Raw genomic sequence first — 21765 nt, 5'->3', positions numbered from 1 at the left:
TCTTCAGAGCCACCATGCAATACAAAACATTCTAATGTTGCAGAATATCCAGATGCAGAAGTAGGATGGATCATATTAGATGAGCTACGATCGTTACCTGAATTGAAAAAGTGGATGTGTGGCAGAAGTTTATGTCAGTAGCAGTCCTTGATACTTTATGCGCCACCTCTGTTTCCAGTTTTCTGTAGGAGAATAAGACCATAGCTGTGGGAACATGTATGTCTAATCTTAGATGACTTCCTATAAAAGGTGCCTAGGTGTTTATGAGCAAGAAACATTCGTCATGTCTGAAGCAGAGGGACACTAGAAATGTTGCAGATTTGTCGTCACAAGATTACAGAAAAAGAAGCTGAGGTCGGTAGCAAAACAGGGATGACAAGGACGATAAAACCTGATGCAGTTCCAGACTACAATTTCATTAAGGCACGCATAGACAGGAATGATCAACTCTTATCTTACTACCATTATAAGAGAAGGCAAATGAAATGGTGGAAGAAACTATTTTTCCATCTTTCTATAATGGCAGTAAACACTTTCATACAGTACCAAAAAACAAGAAATAATCAAGTCGGAGGCTACCATTTGGCAAATTTTCTACTTCAATTAGGTGAGCAGTTTGCAAAGAAAGCGGATAAGGAACAACACACTGCTACTCCTCCAAATGCGACTTCTAGGACGGGATTTTGCTGCCAGAATTCCTTCCAAAAAAACTGTAATGTGGAAAGTCTTCAAGAAAAGAAACAGTATGGTGGTGTCCTGACTTAAGTTCCACTGTACATGCCAATGTGTTTCAGACTGTACCATACAAACTGCTGTTAATTGTAGTAATAAGAATCTACTTAGAACTTTCTTCCTTAAACATGTAGTGAAATTTGAATAAAATTAATGTGCTACATTTGCAGTGAATGTGTGTCCTTTTGTAACTAGATTAAACAAGAACCTTTCTACCTCCAAATAAAGTATCCACATTCATACATAAAGTAATGAACATGAAACAATAGATACTTAAAGAGATGCTAAAATTGTCCAAGATTCTGGGACACACCCGAGACTCAAAGTGTTAATGGAAAGCTCTACATTGTGTAGCCCCCCAATTAGTGCTAAAAACTGTAAATGTTTGTATAACTTGTGCCTCACTGGTCTGGATACTTTGCAAGACTAAACAAATTGTTTGAAAGTCAGTAATCAATTGCTTATGGTACAGTGATAAGATGAGCAAACAGTATGATGTAACATGCACCATGGAAGTGTAATTGGTGAGGACAATAAATTCTTCATGTATTTTCTTTCATTTTTATCATCAAACATAAGGACATCTTATAAAAGTATTCATTGTTTACATTTAGATTGTATTTCCTTAATATCTGATGGAAGCACTGTTAAGTCATTCACTAAGAGCACAAATGCACTCATCTCCCATCTAAACAGAGGTTGTGTATTTAATAGTAATAGTAGTAGTAGTTGTTGTAGTAGTTGTTGTTGTTGTTGTTGTGATCTTCATTCCTGAGACTGGTTTGATGCAGCTCTCCATGCTACTCTATCCTGTGCAAGCTGCTTCATCTCCCAGTACCTACTGCAACCTACATCCTTCTGAATCTGCTTAGTGTATTCATCTCTTGGTCTTCCTCTACGATTTTTACCCTCCACGCTGCCCTCCAGTACTAAATTGGTCATCCCTTGATGCCTCAGAACATGTCCTACCAACCGATCCCTTCTTCTAGTTAAGTTGTGCCACAAACTCCTCTTCTCCCCAATTCTTTTCAATACCTCCTTATTAGCTATGTGATCTACCCATCTAATCTTCTTCATTCTTCTGTAGCACCACATTTCGAAAGCTTCTATTCTCTTCTTGTCTAAACTATTTATCGTCCACATTTCACTTCCATACATGGCTACACTCCATACAAATACTTTCAGTAACGACTTCCTGACACTTAAATCTATATTCAATGTTAACAAATTTCTCTTCTTCAGAGACGCTTTCCTTGCCATTGCCAGTCTACATTTTATATCCTCTCTACTTCGACCATCATCAGTTATTTTGCTCCCCAAATAGCAAAACTCCTTTACTACTTTAAATGTCTCATTTCCTAATCTAATTCCCTCAGCATCACCCGACTTAATTCGACTACATTCCATTATCCTCGTTCTGCTTTTGTTGATGTTCATCTTATATCCTCCTTCCAAAAGACTGTCAATTCCATTCAGCTGCTCTCGCATGTCCTTTGCTGTCTCTGACAGAATTACAATGTCATTGGCGAACCTCAAAGTTTTTATTTCTTCTCCATGGATTTTAATTCCTACTCTGAATTTTTCTTTTGTTTCCTTTACTGCTTGCTCAATAATCAGATTGAATAACATCGGGGAGGGGCTACAACCCTGTCTCACTCCCTTACCAACCACTGCTTCCCTTTTGTGTCCCTCGACTCTTGTAACTGCCATCTGGTTTCTGTACAAATTGTAAATAGCCGTTCACTCCCTGTATTTTACCCCCGCCACCTTCAGAATTTGAAAGAGAGCATTCCAGTCAACATTGTCAAAAGCTTTCTCGAAGTCTACAAATGCTAGAAACGTAGGTTTGCCTTTCCTTAATCTTTCTTCTAAAAAATTTAGTAGTATCATTTCTCAAATGGCGGTGACTATAATCTATCCAATTCACATATAATATTTAGTCATCTGACCAATTAAAAGAGAGTAGATATTAAAGATTTTAAAAGTAAACTTAATATACCATTCTTTGACTGGAGACAAGGATGAAAGAAACTTGTAAAATGGCTTCACAAAGTTCACTTAAATATCATTCTACCAAACTACAAAATACATCCAAATACAGGTACTTTCTTTAAATTCTTATACCATATAACATTTACTCAAGTTAGATACCTTTTTTTTTCTCTCCTCTACTTTAGTGACAACTGACAGCCATCAAAATTAAAGCATAGAAGTTTCATTCCGCAAATATATTCTGAATTTTAAAACTAATTCCAAGTGATATTCTGCACATCAATACCAATAATGAATAATGGACAGCAGAAAGTTGGTTAGCAAATGAAGACTGTAGACATATTTGTGTGTGTGTGGGGGTGGGTGGGAGGGGGGGGTGGGGGGGGGGGGCACATACACGCGGGGTGGGGGATGATGACACAAAATCCTTGTTCTAATTTAAGGGGAGAGGGCGGGGATTGAGGCGGCAAGCACAAGCAGGGCTCGTGCTCTGAGAGTTCTGTACAAATTTAATTTTGTATATAGATACTTCAACAACAGGCTTTGATGAGTGAGTTTGTGTGTATCAAAATATGTGACATAAATGACAACATCTTTTGACTGCACTGACTTTCTGCTTAAATTTTTTACACTGCCAAGGGGAAACAGACCTCGGTATTTGACACAAATTTCAGCTTGATACCTCTATCCATCCCTGAAAAAAGGAGGCTTAACACACAGACAGAAGCCTATAGGTTTTCAAAAGTCAATTATCTTTCACATAGTATTTTCCATCCAAATGAAGTGGCTTTAAAATAAAAAACATTTGTGCTGTACGATTGTCCGACTGGTTACATCCTGGATTTTTACATGCAGGCACTATAATAGAAATAGGCCTCCACAATGTTGGTGGAAAGTGCCAACATAGTGGAAACACTAATGAAACAGTATTTGGAATGGAGACATACACTTTACGTCAGCAATTGGTATTTGGGCCCAGACCTGTTTCTTTGACTTCGTAATTATGAAACAACCATGTGATACTGTTCATAGTAACACACTGTTCTGCAAAACTGAAGGACAAACTAGATAATGTAACATAACATTAACTACTTGGTGGAAATAAAGTGCAGGAGCATGTTGCCAGAGGTCTCCCAGTCATGCACAAAAAGTTAGACGTCATACCATATAAGGTCAGTGTGACTACAGCACTAAATGCGGCTGGACACGCAATACGAGGCAGCTGAAGGAATGGGAAAAGACTGTGTCGATCAACGACCAGTAATGGTGCATGGTGACTGTGTTCTTCATTATAACATATCCCGAAGACAACACTTGGATGACTTCACACAGGGAAGAATAATTGGGAAACAGGAAGGAGGATGAAGTGTGTCGAGTGTAGCTTCAGGGTTTGATTGTACTCACAGAATTCTTGCACATACACAGGGATCATTCTGAAACATAGGCACTGCTGCCTGAAGGAGTGGAGCTGGTTGACCACAGTCGACTAGAGCAGCAGGTAACTGCTACATTGTGTAACAGACAAGAATGACTGAGTAAAATTGCAACCACTTTTAACAGGAGTACAAAGCACACAATCTCTCGCTATACAGTGGCAGGGAGAATGGATGGGGGTTGTCTCTTTGTCAAATGACCATTATGTTGTGTTCCGTTGGCACCCGCACATCGGCAGCACCCTTTGTGATGGCACCAAGAGGCGGAGTGTGGACCAATGAGAAGTGGGACCGCATGCTGCTCAGTTTAATGACTAATGTGTAGCGACAGGAAAATTTCGTGTATATGATAAAGTGAAATCGGCACAGCATAGCAGCATAACGTGAAACTGCCAATCTCAAGTAAAAATGTTTTAAAACCAAGGTTGGTAGTGTACTAGTATTTGTAACTAATAGTTAGTGAACACTGAAATTGGATTTTGACTTTTCTTTCAACTCTGATAATTGCATATAATCTTTAAAAAACCACACACCAATTTCATTTCATTTCATCAGGACAGTTGTGCACAGTGACTGCAGTATATTTCAAAAAAGGAATTTAGTTAGAATCTGGTCCCTCTACATCTTAAACTCTTACACTAACATATGTTGCCAGAAGCTTGACAAGTTTATATGACTTGATTTCAATGCACTGAAAATAGCTATTCACTAGCTTAAATCTAGATCTGACAAAAATACAGATTGTATTTGTGACTTTTGCTTTTTTGTCCTAAAATAACAGTTGATACCTCGTGTAAAGAAATATGATGTCAAACAAAGTGAATTCCAGTAACAGTTTTAGCCGCTGATGCAAATTTTTCAGATTATTTTGGACAACCTATCACACAAAAAAATTGCACAATTTTCAGATGTCTTTAGTGCAGTGCATTAATAAAATAGATATTTTCCTAATAGACCAGTATAAAAGTGAAAACACCAGATGTGGCACTTTCATTTTGCAAACACATGAATCACCTACCACCTACCTACTTGCCGGCCTACGTGACAGCTCATGCTGTCACCAACAAGCTTCATTTAAAAAACTTTTAAAAATATAACTGAATGAAAACTGAAACATTTTCTGTATTACGTTTTAACACCAGAAACACATTTGCATGATGGGTGTGTCCTGCACTTTAATTGCCTGATGGAAACAAACCAAGATGGCACTACACTGATTTGTGTGTTTGTAAAGCTAAAGTGCCATATTTAGTGATTTTCATATTTACACTTGTGTACTACAGAAACATCCACTTTAACTGATGCACCACATTACAAATCTCTCAAAAACCACATAAGGCGCTACAATTTTTTGCACAAAACTAACAGGGAAAATGATGTCACTGGATAAAACATTATCTGTATTCCAGGTTAAAATGGAAGATTACTTCATTACTGTGGGACAATGAATCTTTCTGGCAGAAATGGAGGAAATAAGGAAATGCAGTGTAAAACTGATAAAACCTCACACTGTAAGAGAGAACTAAAATGGTCATAAAATCACAAATTATTGACAGAGAAAGAAGGAAGAAGGCGGAAGGCGGGAGAAGAGAGGAGGGAAAGAAAGTGACTAATGACAGGGGCATGAAGGAAGAAGCACAGGTAGACAAGATAGATACTCAAAACAGACCCCATAAAAAAGGAGTGGGAAGGCTGAGGATGGGGATGAACCACCAAGCCCAGTTGAAGCCAGTCCAATCGGGGCGAAGGGTGGAGCAAGACGGCCTGCCATCCCCTCCACCCACTGATAAGTTTGAAGGTCCCACCCTTAAATAAAGCGATTAACCCCCCCACCCCCCCCAAAAAAAAAAAAAAAAAAAAAAAAAAAAAAAAAAAAAAAAAAAAAAAAAAAAAAAAACCACGAAGAAATCGTAAAACAAGATCAGCCGCTGAGGCATTGTGAGTTAATGCCAGCGGTAGCGAGTCAAGAAAGCTAAAAGTCTGTCGCAGGGCGGCTAATCTGCACAGTCCAGTAAGAGGTGAACTACAGTCAACATTGACCCACGACAGAGAGGGGGGGGGTCCTCACGACAGAGGAGATAACCATAAGTCAGCCAAGTATGGCCAATGCGGAGCCAGCAAAGGACGACAGAGGCTTACGAAATGCCTGTAAGGAGGACTGCCACATAGTTGTAGAATCCTTTATTCCCCTGAGCTTGTTCGTTGAAGAAAGAGTGTGCCATTCTGAATTCCAAAGTCCCAAAACCTGACGACATAATGCCGAGCGAAGGTCTATTTCCGGGATGACAATAGCAAGAGATGGGCCATTAGTAGCCAATTCAGCTAGTCAATTGGCAAGTGCATGGCCTGTGGTCCAAGTGAAAACCACTGAGCATCCACTTTGATTAAGGAGAGGAAGGGAGTCCTGGATAACTATGACTAATGGGTGGCGAGGGAAGCTCTGGCCGATAGCTTCCAAACTGCTCAAGGAGTCACTACAGATAGTGAAAGACAGTCCTGAGCAGAAGCAGACATGGTCCAATGCATGCGAGATGGCTACCAATTCTGCAGTAAAAACACTACAGCCATCTGGCAAGGAACGAAGTTCCACATGTCTCGCATAGGTGTAAGCATAACCAGCGTGACCAGCAACCATGGAGCCATCAGTATAAATCACTTCTGAACACTGGAATGAACTGAGGAGACAGTAGAAATGGTCGCGAAGGGCCTCCAGAGGGACAGAATCCTTTGAATTGATGGAGAGATCAAGACAGAGCTGTGGCCGAGAGACGCACCACAGAGGGGTATGTGTGTGAGCGGAGAAAAGAGGCGGTAAAGGGGAGTTCAGGAAAGGGCAACTGAATGCGGGCAGCCATGGTAAGCACACATTGTGGCCGCCGCCAAGGAAGGTTGGTCTCCATGTCTGGATAAAGGCGACCATAATTAGGGCACTTTGGGGTGCAGCAAATGCAGAGCATGTAAGATATCAGATGTTTGTGATGGAAAACTCGCAGCAGTGGAATCCCCGCCTCTGCGAGAAGGCTAATCACGGGGCTAGTCTGGAAGGCACCAGTCGCAAGTCGTAGCCCACAATGGTGGATGGGATCTAGTATCTGCAATGCCGAAGGTGACAAAGAACCACAGACAGGACTCAAGTAGTCTAAATGAGACTGGGCCAGTGTTTTGTACAATCACAGAGGAATAGAGCAGTCTGCACCCTAGGTGGTATTGCACAGACATCTAAGAACATTGAGATGTAACCAGCACATCCTCTACAGTTGGTGAAGATGAGGGAGCCATGTCAACCGGACATCGGACACCAGAGCCAAGAAGCGATGGGTGTCCACAACCTAGTGGGATTAGCCATCAAGGAACAGGTCCAGATGGGGATTGACTGTACGGCAGAAATGGATGATACACGACTTGGCCACCGAAAACTGAAAGCCATGGGAGAGTGCCCAAGATTGCGCCCAGTAGAGAGCCCCCTGTAGACGGCGTTCTGCAGCGCCCATGACGGAGGTAGCAACATAGATACAAAAATTGGCCGCATACAAAGAGGAGGAAACTGTCAGCCCAGCAGCCGCCACCAGTCCATTAATGGCGACGAGAAAGAGAGGGACGTTCAGCACAGAACCCTGTGGAACCCCATTTTCTTGCCGATGGGAAGTGCTGTAAGAGGAACCAACTTGGACCCAGAAAGAGCGACAAGAAAGAAAGTTATGTATAGAGACAGGCAGAGCACCACAAAAGCCCCATTTGTGACGGGTGGTGAGGATGTGGTGGCACCAGGTGGTGTCATAGGCTTTATGCAGGTCAAAGAAGACTGCAATGAGGTGTTGTCAATGGGCAAAAAACGACCGGATAGCAGACTTAAGGTGTACCAAGTTATCCACCGTAGAGCAGCCACAGCAAATACCACCTTTAGTCAATGACGACAGGTCACGGGATTCAAGGATCCAAAACAAACGCCAACTCACCAGGTGTTCAAGGAGCTTGCAGAAGGTGTTGGTAAGGCTAACTGGACGGTAGCTATCCAACTGAAGAGGTGGCTTCCCAGGCTTCAAGACAGAAATAACAATGCTTTCCTGCCACTGGGTAGGAAATATCCCCTCACTCCACAGATGGTTGGAAAGGGTCAGTATACGACGGTGGCCAGCCACTAATAAGCGTCGGAGCATTTGGTTAAGTATCCGATCTGGTCCAGGAATCGTGTCGGGACAAAGGGCGAAGGTGCTGGCGAAATCCCACTCGTTAAATGGGGCATTATAAGACCCAAGCAGCGAGAAACAAAAGACAAAGGCAGTTGTCCCGAGCGCTCTTTCAGGAGGAGGAACGTGGGCATATACTGAGTCAATGCAGAGGCTTGGGCAAAGTGTTGAGCAAAATATTCTGTGACCAAGTACGCATGGGTAAGAAAAACACCATGCACAGAAATTCCTGCAACGCCGGTGGGAGGACGAAGGCCAAAAATTCACCAGAGTTTCAACCAGACTTGTGAAGAGGGGGTGTGCAGTCCTATGGCAGCCACATACCATTCCCAACAAATCTGTTTCTGAAATATGATTACGTAATGGGCCCGGGCGTGGAATCGTTTAAAGACCAGAAGGAGAGCAGTAGAAAGGTGCCGCTCGAAGCAGTGAAGATCACGGCGGCAGTATTTTATGACCACAGCAATTTCTGGAGTCCACCAAGGGACCATCTTCTGATGGGGGGAACCTGAGGAAGAAGGGATGGCTGAAACAGCTGCGGAAAGAATGGCGGCAGTCAATCTCATCAATACTACTGTGTGGTAGTACAGGGAGGATAGTAGCAGAGGAGAAGGCACCCCAATCAGCTTTAGAGAAGGCCCTCCTGGGAGGGTGACGGAGCGAGATATACTGAAGGAAGGTCAAAACAATCGGATAATGATCACTGTCACATAAGTCATCATGGACACCCCTCTGAATGGAGGGAAGAAGGCTGGGACTGCAGATGGAAAGGTCAATGACAGAGAAAGTGCCATGTGCCACACTAAAGTGTGTGGGAGTGCCAGTGTTTAGAAGACAGAGGTCAAGCCCTGCCAGAACAGCTTCAACTGTCCTGCCCAGGGCAGTAGTCGTGTGACTACCCCAAAGAGGGTTGTGGACATTGAAGTTCCCTTGAAGCAGGAAGGGAGAAGGGAGTTGTTGAAAAAGGGTGATTAGGGCAAGGGATGTGAGCAGCCTGTCAGGCAGGAGGTAGAGATTACAGATTGTGATTGGAGTGACGAGATGGACCCTGACAGCAATTTCTTCCAGAGTGGTATGGAGGGGAACCCATTTACTAACAATGTCCTTGCAGACCAAAGTGCAAACACCAGCAGAAGCCTGCAAGGGGCCAATTCGGCTTTGACAGAAAGTGTGGAACCCACGAAAGGTGGGAGAGTAAGAATTGACAAAATGGGTCTCAAGGACAGCAATGCAAGCAGCAGAGTAGGAGGAAAGAAGGGGCTGCAACTCCGGGAGGCGACACAAATAGCCATTACAATTCCACTGGAGGATCCTCAAGCTAGAGTCCAAATGGGAAGCCAACGGACTGGAGCCAATCATGCCACCGAGTCGCCATCCGTCACCGGTAAGCATGGGGTGATGTCCATATAGGTGGGGTCAGACTCGGTTGGTTCATTAGCAGGAGGAGGGGAAGGTGGCACCTCAGGGTGTACTGGAGGGGCCTTGTCCTTGTTCTTGCGTTTCTGCTTCTTCTCTTGTGAAGGAAGAAGGGCAGACTGCAGGGAGGTCAGGCACAGAATTACATCTGGCAATCTTGGCGCCCACCGGCTGCGGATCGCGCGGCTGATGTGGAGCTGCAGATCGCCTTTCAGGGGAGTGACGGGAAGAGGAGTCCTGAGAGGGAGTTCCAGTACCGGCAGCTGCCGAAGAAGGGGAGAGCTTCTCCAGCAGGGGAGGTGGAGCAGCACGCAAAGGGGTGGGTATGGGTACTGATGGGGAGGGGGAATGGGAGAGTGAGGGTGAGGTGGAAGGTGTGGGCTGAATGGGGCGGGGTTGGGAAGAGGAGGGGGAATGGACGTAACTGAAGAAAAAGTAGAAGTTATAGGCACGGGATGGAGCCGGTCATACTTTTAACAAGCCTCGGTGTAGGTAAGTCGATCTAAGGTCTTGTACTCTTGAATCCGTTGTTCTTACCCATACACCGGGCATGCTGGCAAGCGTAGAGGATGCTGTGCATTACAATTTACGCACACTGGCGGGGGAGCACAGGCACTCCCCTGATGTAGGGGGCACCCACAGTCACCACAGAGGGGATGGAAACAGCAAACTAAACAACAGCACATACGAAAACAAAGCTGGGAAGATAGCCACCAAAACAAAGCTGAGAAGATAGCCATGTTGATATAAAGAAGTCCACCAAGTGGGAAAGTAGGGGGCAGGGAGAGAGGACCAAGGACAGGGAAGGAGAGGAACAGACAGTAATGCAGTCTGGAAAAAGGAAGGAGACTCCAATAGCTCGGGGCCCTGTGCGCGCCAGACACGTACCCACAAAAGGGACTGTGGGCTCCCTAGGGAGTTCACAGTTCTAAGTTCCTGTTTCAACTGTGGGGTGATAATGAAGGCAGAGTGTCTACAATGTGTACCTAGAATGCAAGGTCCCACCCATGTAAGGGCTACACACCCCTTCATAGTCTCTGCCGCCCCCCCCCCCTCCCCCCCAAGCAGGGAATGAGGCCACTGTTAAATGTTAGGTGTTGGGCTGAAGGCCATTTGTCTTCCATTTTCAAATGTAGACTCCAGGCACCTGTTTTCACACTAAACTAAAATAATACTGTATCAATCTGATTTGATTTAAAGAGAGAGACAAAAACAATAACAGTCCTAGCCCACTATTGCTTGCACCAAAACAGGGTTTATTGCATAGTTTCATTCCCTTTGGTTCTAGTAAAGCCAATCAGTACTATTAAAGATTAGTAGGAAGCCCTTTATTGTTCCTTATTAGACACAATTTCTTCAAGACTTCATGAGCCAAATATTCTGTGTCATCTATACTGGAAAATTAGATGTGGTGCAGCTTCATCAGCCTCACCACACAGGTTATACATAGGAGCTGCTTTCTCTATACACATCATATGTAGGTGTTTCTTAAAGTTCCTTGACCCGTCATCAGTCCTACACGAGCTTCTTTTACAACATGGCTTTAGCACCATTAGCTTGACATGTTTTTGTTTCTGGATCATAGTTCAAATTTCAACAGGATGTCTTCTGATCAAGTTTCATAGTCTTGACTAAACTATCACCTTAGTAATGGTTAGGGCAGGTTCTGGTCCAACAACTGGAGACTTCCCACCTGGATTGGATCAGTGATATAACGTTTCAGAAGATAACTCTGAAGCTATGAGAATTCTTTCTTTTGAAACATTTTCCAGCAGTATACAAGAGCAAAGTCACTTCTTCTTTAATTGGTTCAATATAAATTAGATTTTTTTCATAATGTAAATAAATTTGATATTTGGTGACAATAAATATAACTCAACTGACAGAATGCAGAAAGACAAAGAAGGAACATAGGGTACTTCGAAAACAAGCTGCCAGAAACTAATACCAAAATATGTGAAAAATAACAGCAAAATTGGCAAAAAAATAATACTAAATTTGACAGAAAATAAAATAATATTTCCCTGTCTCTATTAATTCGGTTTGAAAAAGTCATTTCCCACTTATTCTCCTGAGAGGTGGTGGTGATTAAGATAAGAGTAATGTGAAGGTAAACTGAAATACAAGCAAAAAAATAAATTTAATTTACAGACAGCAAGGGGAGGAAGAAGGTTTATAACCAGAATCACATCCTGATTAAAACTAATCCAGCGATTACAGCTCTAAGATGATACCCCAAAAGTCATCAACATTACCAGGTAAGAACTACTGAAGCCATATCAACACGAACAAATTGAATTTCATGAAATTGAGACACTTATTGGTTCATTTTGAGTAGTTTACTTTTCTCTATTTTCATTTTAGAAAACTTTCTCTAACGTGCATTTTATAAACTTTTTTAGTCAACACAATGACTTGTGCCTTTGTGTCCCTTTTTTGCATATGTTTCTCACATTGCCACCCACTTTATATAACTTGCTACATATTTTCATCTCCAGGTTACTTCCCTGCACCACTTTTTTTTACTGGTTGCGTTTTATTTCCTTCATAACTCTAAAACAACCCTAGTAAATATTCAATCTAAATAAAATATTTCTTCAGCAATTTAGTTTCTCTTTGGGTAGCTTTTATCAGGTCTATGCTTCACAACACTTTAGCACGTGATTCCACTATCAGCATTTAGTACACCTCAGTGCAAATCAACGGAATGCATCACAGTTTCTTACAGGGAATATTATAATCTTATCCAGTGCCCAGAGTAGAGGTCAACATAGCATACAACAGTGACAGGGAAGTAGTCAGTGATAAAAATAACTTATCACCAACGCGTGTCATCAAGCTGAACTGCATACTCTTATACCACACTACCACCAGAACTCAAGGTAACTATATTTTCCTCATACAGGGTAAGTCAGGAGGAAAGATACATGCTTTGAGGGGACACCATTAGTGATTCTGTACAAAAAAACTTCATATAGACATATCCCCTACATTGAATGGTTTCCAAGACAGCTCATATTTAATGTACATTGTTATTTATTTTCTATAATACTGTATTCAAATATTGTCATCGTTTACAATATAACACAGTAGTGTAGGGGAAGTTGAGACAAACAATTTGATACAGGACACTTGTGGTCTCTCAACTCAGGAGATTACTTTAAACTGGGCTACATATCTCCATAGGCTACAGTGCAGGAGTGTCACCTGAGATTTTCAATATTCTTGTGCTCCCTTTGCGCAAATACTTAGCTCTGGAGAAAAAATGAATAGGAGCTTCTCTGTACAAAATTAAATGTAGTTTGATTTTGTACTGCAATGTGTTTTCACTAGATGGTGCAGTTTTGGAGTTATTTGAGGAAAACACACAAAAGTTAAATTAAATGTGCTCTGAAGCTTTTTTTTGTTCAGAATCACTAACACGATCATCCCTCAAAGCATGTACCTCTCCTCCCGATTCACCCTGTATGTTACACACTATAGTCTTAGAAAATAGTGTCTTGGCAGGTATATATTAATCCAGTTTGACCTATGATGAAAAGGAGACTTATAAGCTAAAAGACTTTTTACTTGAGTAGACACAAAAAAACTTACCAGTGTAGCAATATTGCACTATGGCTCGTAACGAGTTTCCATCCATCTCGTGCATTTCTATTTCATGTTCAGTGGACTCTCGCAGTTTGCTTGTAAACATTGCTGCAAAGTATTCTGACGCTGCACTCAGAACAATTCTATGAGCTGGAATACGTGAACTTTCTGTAACAAATGGAAACATCTTTCAGAAAAGACATGTGAATAAATGCCCATTTGCAAATACAAATACAATGTGGAAATTACAAAAAGAATATGTGACAAAAATGACCATACACAAATTATTAGGATTATATTCTAATACACAGTTGTGAAAATTCAGTATGGTGTATACCCAGGAGTTTAGGTCCTATGTTCTACGTAATGACGCCCCCAAACCACCAGCATTGTGTGTCTGTCCATTAACTCCAATCAACAATGATAGTTTACAGATAGTAGCCATCATCTTAGCATCCATCAATTATGTGGTTATCACTGAACAACAGGTTTCAGAGGGAATCAGCCTAAAATATGGCATTTTACCATCCATCAATGGTATTCATGTGGACAATGCAGTCCCATGCATCTGTGGTTCCTTGATAATGGATTTAGATGCAATGACAAACAGTCCCTCAATTCAGCCTGCAGTTGACAGTGTTATATGTAGATAAAACAGGTCCTCATCCATTACAGCACACAAGCATTAAGCCAACAATTGTCAAATTGTATAGACCAAGGTTGCATAGAACCCACTTCTACCTACTGGTTTCACACAAGCATAGCAGTTATAGCAGTTGTAGCAGTATGTCTCAAACAAGTTGAAATGAAATGGTATGACGAATTTCTTTTCTGGCTACTGCTGTTTTGGTCTCATCTGAACTCCTCACATGCTACCGGTGTGTTCTTTGATGCACGTAATATATACTGATAGTTGTCCTAACATTTTCACGATATATGATAGCCCTTCAATGACTGAGCTTGGCTTAACACTGATCTTTGTGCTCATATAAGTGAGGACAATGCTGAGTCCAAGACGAATGCCATCACTCTGTAATCTTTACCACTTATTCCTGGTACACTGTTCTTAATATCCTACAAGTTTGATTCATTTGAGTTACTGTGACTCGGTGTTAAAATTTTCACAAACGATGATGTAAGAAGAGGCAGAAGGAAAGGAAACAAAAGATACAATAGTTTTATTGCAATAGCAGTGAGAGTTGATGGATGGGTTAGGGCATAATGCTCTCTCAGCATGAAAATAAGTAGAAAGGAAGATTTGGGATTTAACATCACATTGACACAAAGGTCATTAAAGAGAGAGTGCAAACTCAGATTAGGATGTAAAATAAAGCTGTCAGAGTTCTCTTCCATGAAACCATCTCTGTATTTGCCTTAATCAATTTATTTAAACTATGAGAAACTTATATTAGTGTTGTTACAAATGGATTTGAGTACAACTCCTCACAAATTTCATTCTACTGTGTAAATCACTGCACCACCTCAATGATTAACTTCAACAGAAACTGAATAACTGAACTTATCTTGTTACCATCTTAAAGCTGTATGCAGATATGGAAAAAGGAGTTGCTACATTTAAAAGTAACTTACAAATTCACATACATTAACTGGCATATATTGTGCATGGAGTTAACACCCATCACAATATGAAACAGATTTATAATTACAATCTTTTATAACACTAACTGTAAACCAATCGCCAACACGAAATTTCGTATAGTCATATATTATCTTGAAGTTCTATTGGCCTTCGTAACAGTAGACACAGAACAAAAACAACAAACAAAAATGGTGGTTCAAGGTGTTTCTAACATTGATTTCCAATTAATATTTACTCCAATCAATGAATATTAATTCAATTTCATTCGTACAATAAACAATGAGTGTACCTAATCATAAAATTGCCTAATGAACAAAATCATATTAAAAGCCCATAGTTTATGGCCTCTATGGTTGTAGCGTGCAGTTCCCTTTTGTTGAGCATTAATAATAATTGTTGTTTATAACCAAAATCCCTTTTTGAAAAGGACTACTAACGAAATTCTGATTTTTATTATTATGAGGCTTGTAACCAATTCATTGCCATTAAACTCACTCACAAGAGACAGTTCAAAACGTGCACAATGATGAGAAAACATGCAAATAAAAATGTTTGGAAGTACTTAAATTCTTGAGACTGCAGCTTGATAATAAAATCAATTTGGACGGACACACACACAAAAATGTTGAAACATTTACACAAATATCTATGTATACTGTGAATGAATAACACAGAGGTGCAAAAAACTTTGAAACCATGTGACATCATGTATAAAAATAATCATATTTTAGGGCGACTCCACTTGGTTCCACACCAAAGGCTTGTGATCAATTCGGGGTACGAAACAGTAAACTATAAGCTCTGCTTGCACCCATGGCAAGGGCAGCAGTGTTCACTACTTCTGTCAGCCATCCCTACAAACTGGGGATGGCCTCACAGCCAAAGCAACAGTCATCATTTGTGCAGACATTAGACACAACTTGGAGATGACCACACCCTACATCCTAGATCGCTGCAGCCTGGGCCGCCTCCACATCTCATATGAGGCTCCCCAGTAGACGTACTGAGCACACATCTGATTTCTTTACAGCTCTGGATGCTATTTCCATAAGGAGTTCCATGATGCACCTAACATTGGAGTTCCCAGTAACTAGCAAACTGCCCCCCAAATACATGAGGTGAGTGCGGCTCACCCGCATCAGTTACACTGGAAGGTGCCTTGAAACCAGAGCCCATGGACCAAACACAAAACACCTAAGGTGCCCTACGTGGCATTGTTAATTGAAAATTCTGTGTATGATTCACAAGAATCATTATGAGGCAGTACCTGTTGTTTACAGTGGATAGGTCTATTATTTGTCAGGGATTTACTTTCAGCACAACTATCATCATTTTTGAACACGGCACTTGTGTTATTGTTATTTGTTATTTATTTTTATTTACATGACTAGTTCCTTAGGATCAAAATGACTAGAAAACCTCCAAGGTCATGGAATGTGTAAGTACATGAAATTACAACATAAAAGTAACAACAGATAAAATAAAATGTTTATGAACCAAAAAAAGTCAAGGCATAAATTTAAGTAAATGCAAACAACAATATACCATAGGAATCAGCTTAAGTTTTCAAGGAACTCCTCGAAAGAATAGGAGTGAACCCTTCAGCTCTGAAAGCGTGTGGATTACTGCTAAGATTTTGGAATTTTTGTGGTAGCTTACTGAAAAATCAATGTAGCAGTACACAGTACACCTTTTTGAGCAAGAGTCTAGGAAGTGCGATCCAAATGCAGATTGGATTTCTGCCTAGTATTAACTGAGTCAAAGCTGCTAATTCTTGAGAGTAAGCTGATATTGTTAATAAGAAGCAACAGTAAAGAATATATACATATTGAGAGGCCAGTGTCAGAATACCCAGACTAATGAACAGGGGTCGACAAGAGGTCTGTGAACTTAAACCACTTATTGCCTGAACCGCCCACTTCTGAGCCAAAAATATCCTTTGAGAATGAGAAGACACACCCCACAATAACATACTATATGATATAAGCGAATGAAAATAAGCAAAGCAGACTAATTTTTGTGTTGAACAATCACTTACTTCAGATATGTCGTTGAACAAGATCCTGAACATGGGCTTTCCACAACAGTTTACTATCTGAACACCTAAAAATTTGAACTGTTCAGTTTCACTAATCATATGCCCATTCTGTGAAATTAAAACATCAGGTTATGTTGAAATGTGTGTTAGAAACTATAAAAACGGTGTCTTACTGTGTTTTGCATTAGTTTATTTTCTAATATTTGTGTGTTTATTTTCTACTATTTATATATTGGACTATTTGAAACAGAGCCAATGTTGCAAAGAACATCCTTTAGTATCAAGCTAGTGTCATCACCACACACAAATACAGGGTGATTCAAAAAGAATACCACAACTTTAGGAATTTAAAACTCAGCAACGACAAAAGGCAGGGCTAAGCACTATCTGTCGGCGAATTAAGGGAGCTATAAAGTTTCATTTAGTTGTACATTTGTTCGCTTGAGGCGCTGTTGACTAGGCGTCAGCGTCAGTTGATGCTAAGATGGCGACCGCTCAACAGAAAGCTTTTTGTGTTATTGAGTACGTTTCAAAGATTGTGTTTAGTGATGAAGCAACTTTCCACACTAACGGGAAAGTCAACCGTCACAATGTCTGTATATGGGGCACTGAGAATCCGCGGGAAACAACTCAGTATGAACGTGACTCACCTAAGGTGAACGTTTTCTGTGCCATTTCAGCCAATAAAGTTTTTGGTCCCTTTTTCTTCGAAGGTGCTACTGTAACTGGACTACAGTATCTGGATATGTTAGAGAATTGGCCGTTCCCTCAGCTCGAACAAGAGGCACAACAATTCATATTTCAGCAGGATGGAGCGCCATCACATTGGCACTTATCTGAACGTCAACTACCCGAGGCGATGGATCGGCCGCCAGGCAGCCCGTGACAGAGCACTTCATCATTGGCCTCCAAGAAGCCCTGATCTTACCCCCTGCGATTTTTTCTTATGGGGGTATGTTAAGGATATGTTGTTTCGGCCACCTCTCCCAGCCACCATTGATGATTTGCAACGAGAAATAACAGCAGCTATCCAAACTGTTACGCCTGATATGCTACAGAGAGTGTGGAACGAGTTGGAGTATCGGGTTGATATTGCTCGTGTGTCTGGAGGGGGCCATATTGAACATCTCTGAACTTGTTTTTGAGTGAAAAAAAACCTTTTTAAATACTCTTTGTAATGATGTATAACAGAAGGTTATATTATGTTTCTTTCATTAAATACACATTTTGAAGTTGTGGTATTCTTTTTGAATCACCCTGTATTTTAGAATCATCTGTAATACTAGAGGGCATATCATTTGTAGAAATAAGGAACAGGAGAAGCCCCAGCACTAATCCCTGCCCCCCCCCCCCCCCCATTTGACCGTGCCCCACTCACACCCTACATCATAGCCATTTTCAACACTGTGGATAATGACCTTTTGCTGTCTGATGTTAAAGTAAGAGGTGAACCAATTGTGAGCTACTTCCCGTATTCCATAATGGTCCTCCTTCGGGAGCAACATATTGTGATCGACACAATCAAACGCCTTAGTTAAATCAAGAAAGATGCATAGTGTTTCAAACCTTTTGTTTAATCCATCCAGTACCTCACAGAGAAAAGAGAATAGAACATTTTCAGTTGTTGAACCACTTCTAAAACTGGACTGTACATTTGATAGCAAATTATGTGAGATAAAATTATCAATTATTCTTGCATACAAAGTCTTTTCAATAACTTTAGCAAACACTGATCACATACAAATAGGCTAAAATTGTCTACATTATCTCTTTCTCCCATTTTATAATTGTTCAGGAAATTGACCGTTCTTGAAGGAAAAATTACAAATATGGCTGAGAACAGGACTAACATGTGCAGCACAGTACTTTAGTATTCTGCTAGGTACTTCATCATGATATCCGTGAGAGTCCTTAGTCTTCAGTATTTTAATTATTGACTCAATCTCCCCCTTTTCTGTATCACAGAGGAGTATTTTAGACATCAATCTCAGAAAGGCTTTTGCCAAGAGAGTTATACGATTCCCTGTAGAAACTAAATTTTTATTTAACTCATCAGCAATCCTCAGAAAATCATTGTTAAATACTGTACATATTTCTGACTTATCAGTAACAGAAATATTTTTACTACAAACTGACTTTATATAGTCGACCTTGTGCTGCTGACCAGACACTTCCTGCACAACTGACAATATGGTTTCAATTCTGTCCTGGAAATAAGCTATTTTATATGTGTACTGAACACTCTTTGCCTTCCTAATAACACTTTGAAGCACCTTACAGTACTGTTAATAATGGGCTACTGTAGCTTTATTGTGACTACGTCTAACATTTTGATATAATTCCCACTTTTTTCTACATGGTATCCTTATGCCACTAGTCAGCCACCCAGCTTGCCTTTTACTGCTAGCACCCTGTTTAGAACATTCTAATGGAAACAACTCTCAAAGAGCATGAGAAATGTGTTAAGGAAAGCATTATATTTGTCATCTATATTATCAGCACTATAAACATTCTCCTGCTCTTGTTCCTTAACAATGTTCAGAAAAACTCTCTATTGCCATTGGATTAGTTTTCCTACATAGTTTGTAATTACATGTGACATTTGTTTGAGTAGAAAAGCCTTTTAGTGTTAAATTTTGTGCAACATGGTCTGCAAGGCTATTCACCCTTTCACTAACAGAATGTCCATAGTAATGAAGAATGAATAAAAATATTGCCTATGGCTGTGCTACTGTTCCCCTGCCCTCTGGTTGTAAAAAACACAGTCTTCATCAGATCATGAGTTTAGGAGGTCTACCTTTTTCTTGCACAATCATATCATCCTCAGGCAATTCAATCATTAAATGATGTAGTCTCTTGGAGTCGCGGATTCAGGTACGCTTTCCGCAGTCCTCTCCAATTGGAACAGTCTTGGGCAATTCTCTGCCAGATGCTACCAGTGATCTTCTTGATATCTTTGTCCCATCGGTTAGGTGGTCTTCCTCTAAGCCTCCGATGCTCTCTTGGACTCTACTCCAGTCTCTCAGATGTCCTTAACCCTCGTCACAGACCGGATGTAACCTGCCCTTTTCCTATCCTTTCTTGTACAGCCCAGCACTGATCTTTCCATGGCTCTCTGTGCTGTCATAAGTTTCCCTTTTGTAAATGAGTTCAGTGTCCATGTCTCACAACCATATGTCAGCACAGGAAGAACGCATTGATCAAATACTGATTTCTTCATATTTACTGGCATTTTTTATCTGAATACTGTTGAATTCTTCCTAAATGCTTGCCAGCCAAGCTTGATGCGCCCATAGATTTCTGGTCTTACATCTCCCTTCTTATTTATAATCTGGCCAAGACAGATATATTCACTTCTCTCTTCTAATAGACTGTTCTTGACTTTCACATCTCCAGCTGGGACTCATTTGTTGGATATTACTTTTATTTTGTAAAGGTTAACGTTCAAGCCAACCTACTGACATTCCAATGCAAGATCTGTAATGATGTTTTGGAGCTCTGCGAAGTTGTTGGCCAGTAAAGCAATATCATCAGCCTTTTTCCATTAACTCTAATTCCCTTACCTTCCCAGCTCAGCTTTGACATAGCCATTTCCAGTACAGACGAGAACAGTTTTGGGGACATGGGGTTGCCTTGCTTGACACCCCTTTTGATGTGGAATTCTTGAGTTGATTCGCCAATATTACCATAAGCTGAAGAAGTTTCGTAGATATTGCTGAGCACTTCAATGTATGCTGCTCCCACTCCTTGCTTACTCAAAGCTTGGAGGAAAGCTACATGGCTAACAGTGTCAAAAGCCTTTTCAAAATCAACAAAGGCAATGCAGAGAGGCAGTTGGTATTCATTTGCTCTGCTTATCACTTCAATAACAGTCAGAATGTGGTCAATAGTGCTAAAATTACTTCGTAATCCTGCTTGTTCTATAGGTTGGGCTGAGTCTAGGGTAGAATAATTAATTTAACAGAATCTTTGTGAAAATTTTGTGCAAAATTGAGAGCAAGCTGATAGGATGATAGTTTTTATATTGTGAATACTTTCTTTCTTGTGTATCAATATAAGCTTTGCCTTGTTCCACAGTAGTGGGATTGAAGCATAGTGCAGGCAGGAAGTAAATACTTTTGCCAAGTGATTTATTGTTACCTCTCCTGCCAGTTTCAGGGTGTCAACACAGAGCTCATCATTACCTGACACTGTTCCCTTCTTTGTGCAATCTAGAGCACACTTGACTTCCAATAGGAGTATATCTGGAACACTAGGTACATCATTTAATTTAGATACATCAAATTTTCCCTTGGTTTGCTATACAAATTCCTATAAAAGTCTCTGATGAACTTCAAAACCTCCTCCTTTTCTGCGATTCGACTGTCATTTCCATTAAGTGCAATAATTTGTTTTTTACCGACTGAGTTTGTGTTTGGCTGACTTTAAACTTGCTTGTAAGGTGTCTTCATTGAATTTTTGTATGTCAGTTTCCATTTCTCTTCGCACTGCCTTACATAGTTTAGAATACGCTATCATGTCACGATCGGTTTGGATTTTCATTTCTCTACTCTGTTGTAAAAGGTTTTCAGTTTTGGCACTAAATTTCTTTGGCTGTTTATTCTTTTGGCATAGGCCACCAACTTCTTGGGCACTTGACACAATCATTTCCGCCAAATCTCCATCTTTAGTTAAGTGCAACTTGCTTTGGAGGACTTCTTGGAATTTCGACAAATGTTCTTCAAGATTTTTGAGGTTGATTACACTTCTCTTCTCTTTCATAAGTTTATTCCTTTCATC

At 40.7% G+C, this 21765-nt stretch overlaps 1 protein-coding gene across 2 annotated transcripts in view; it reads right to left on the bottom strand.

The window, feature by feature from the left end:
* The window catches only part of LOC124555516 (kelch-like protein 5), a 318356-nt gene that overhangs the window by 97501 nt on the left and 199090 nt on the right, over positions 1-21765 (bottom strand). For both annotated transcript variants that reach the window (XM_047129462.1, XM_047129463.1), the window contains one exon: positions 13355-13516. In XM_047129462.1, coding sequence (XP_046985418.1) covers positions 13355-13516 — 162 coding nt within the window. The remainder of the gene's footprint in view (positions 1-13354; positions 13517-21765) is intronic.

The sequence above is a fragment of the Schistocerca americana genome, chromosome X, assembly GCF_021461395.2.
Source record: "Schistocerca americana isolate TAMUIC-IGC-003095 chromosome X, iqSchAmer2.1, whole genome shotgun sequence".
NCBI lineage: Eukaryota > Metazoa > Arthropoda > Insecta > Orthoptera > Acrididae > Schistocerca > Schistocerca americana.
The sequence above is the reverse complement of the archived record's forward strand: the minus strand, read 5'-3'. Positions and strand labels throughout refer to the sequence as shown.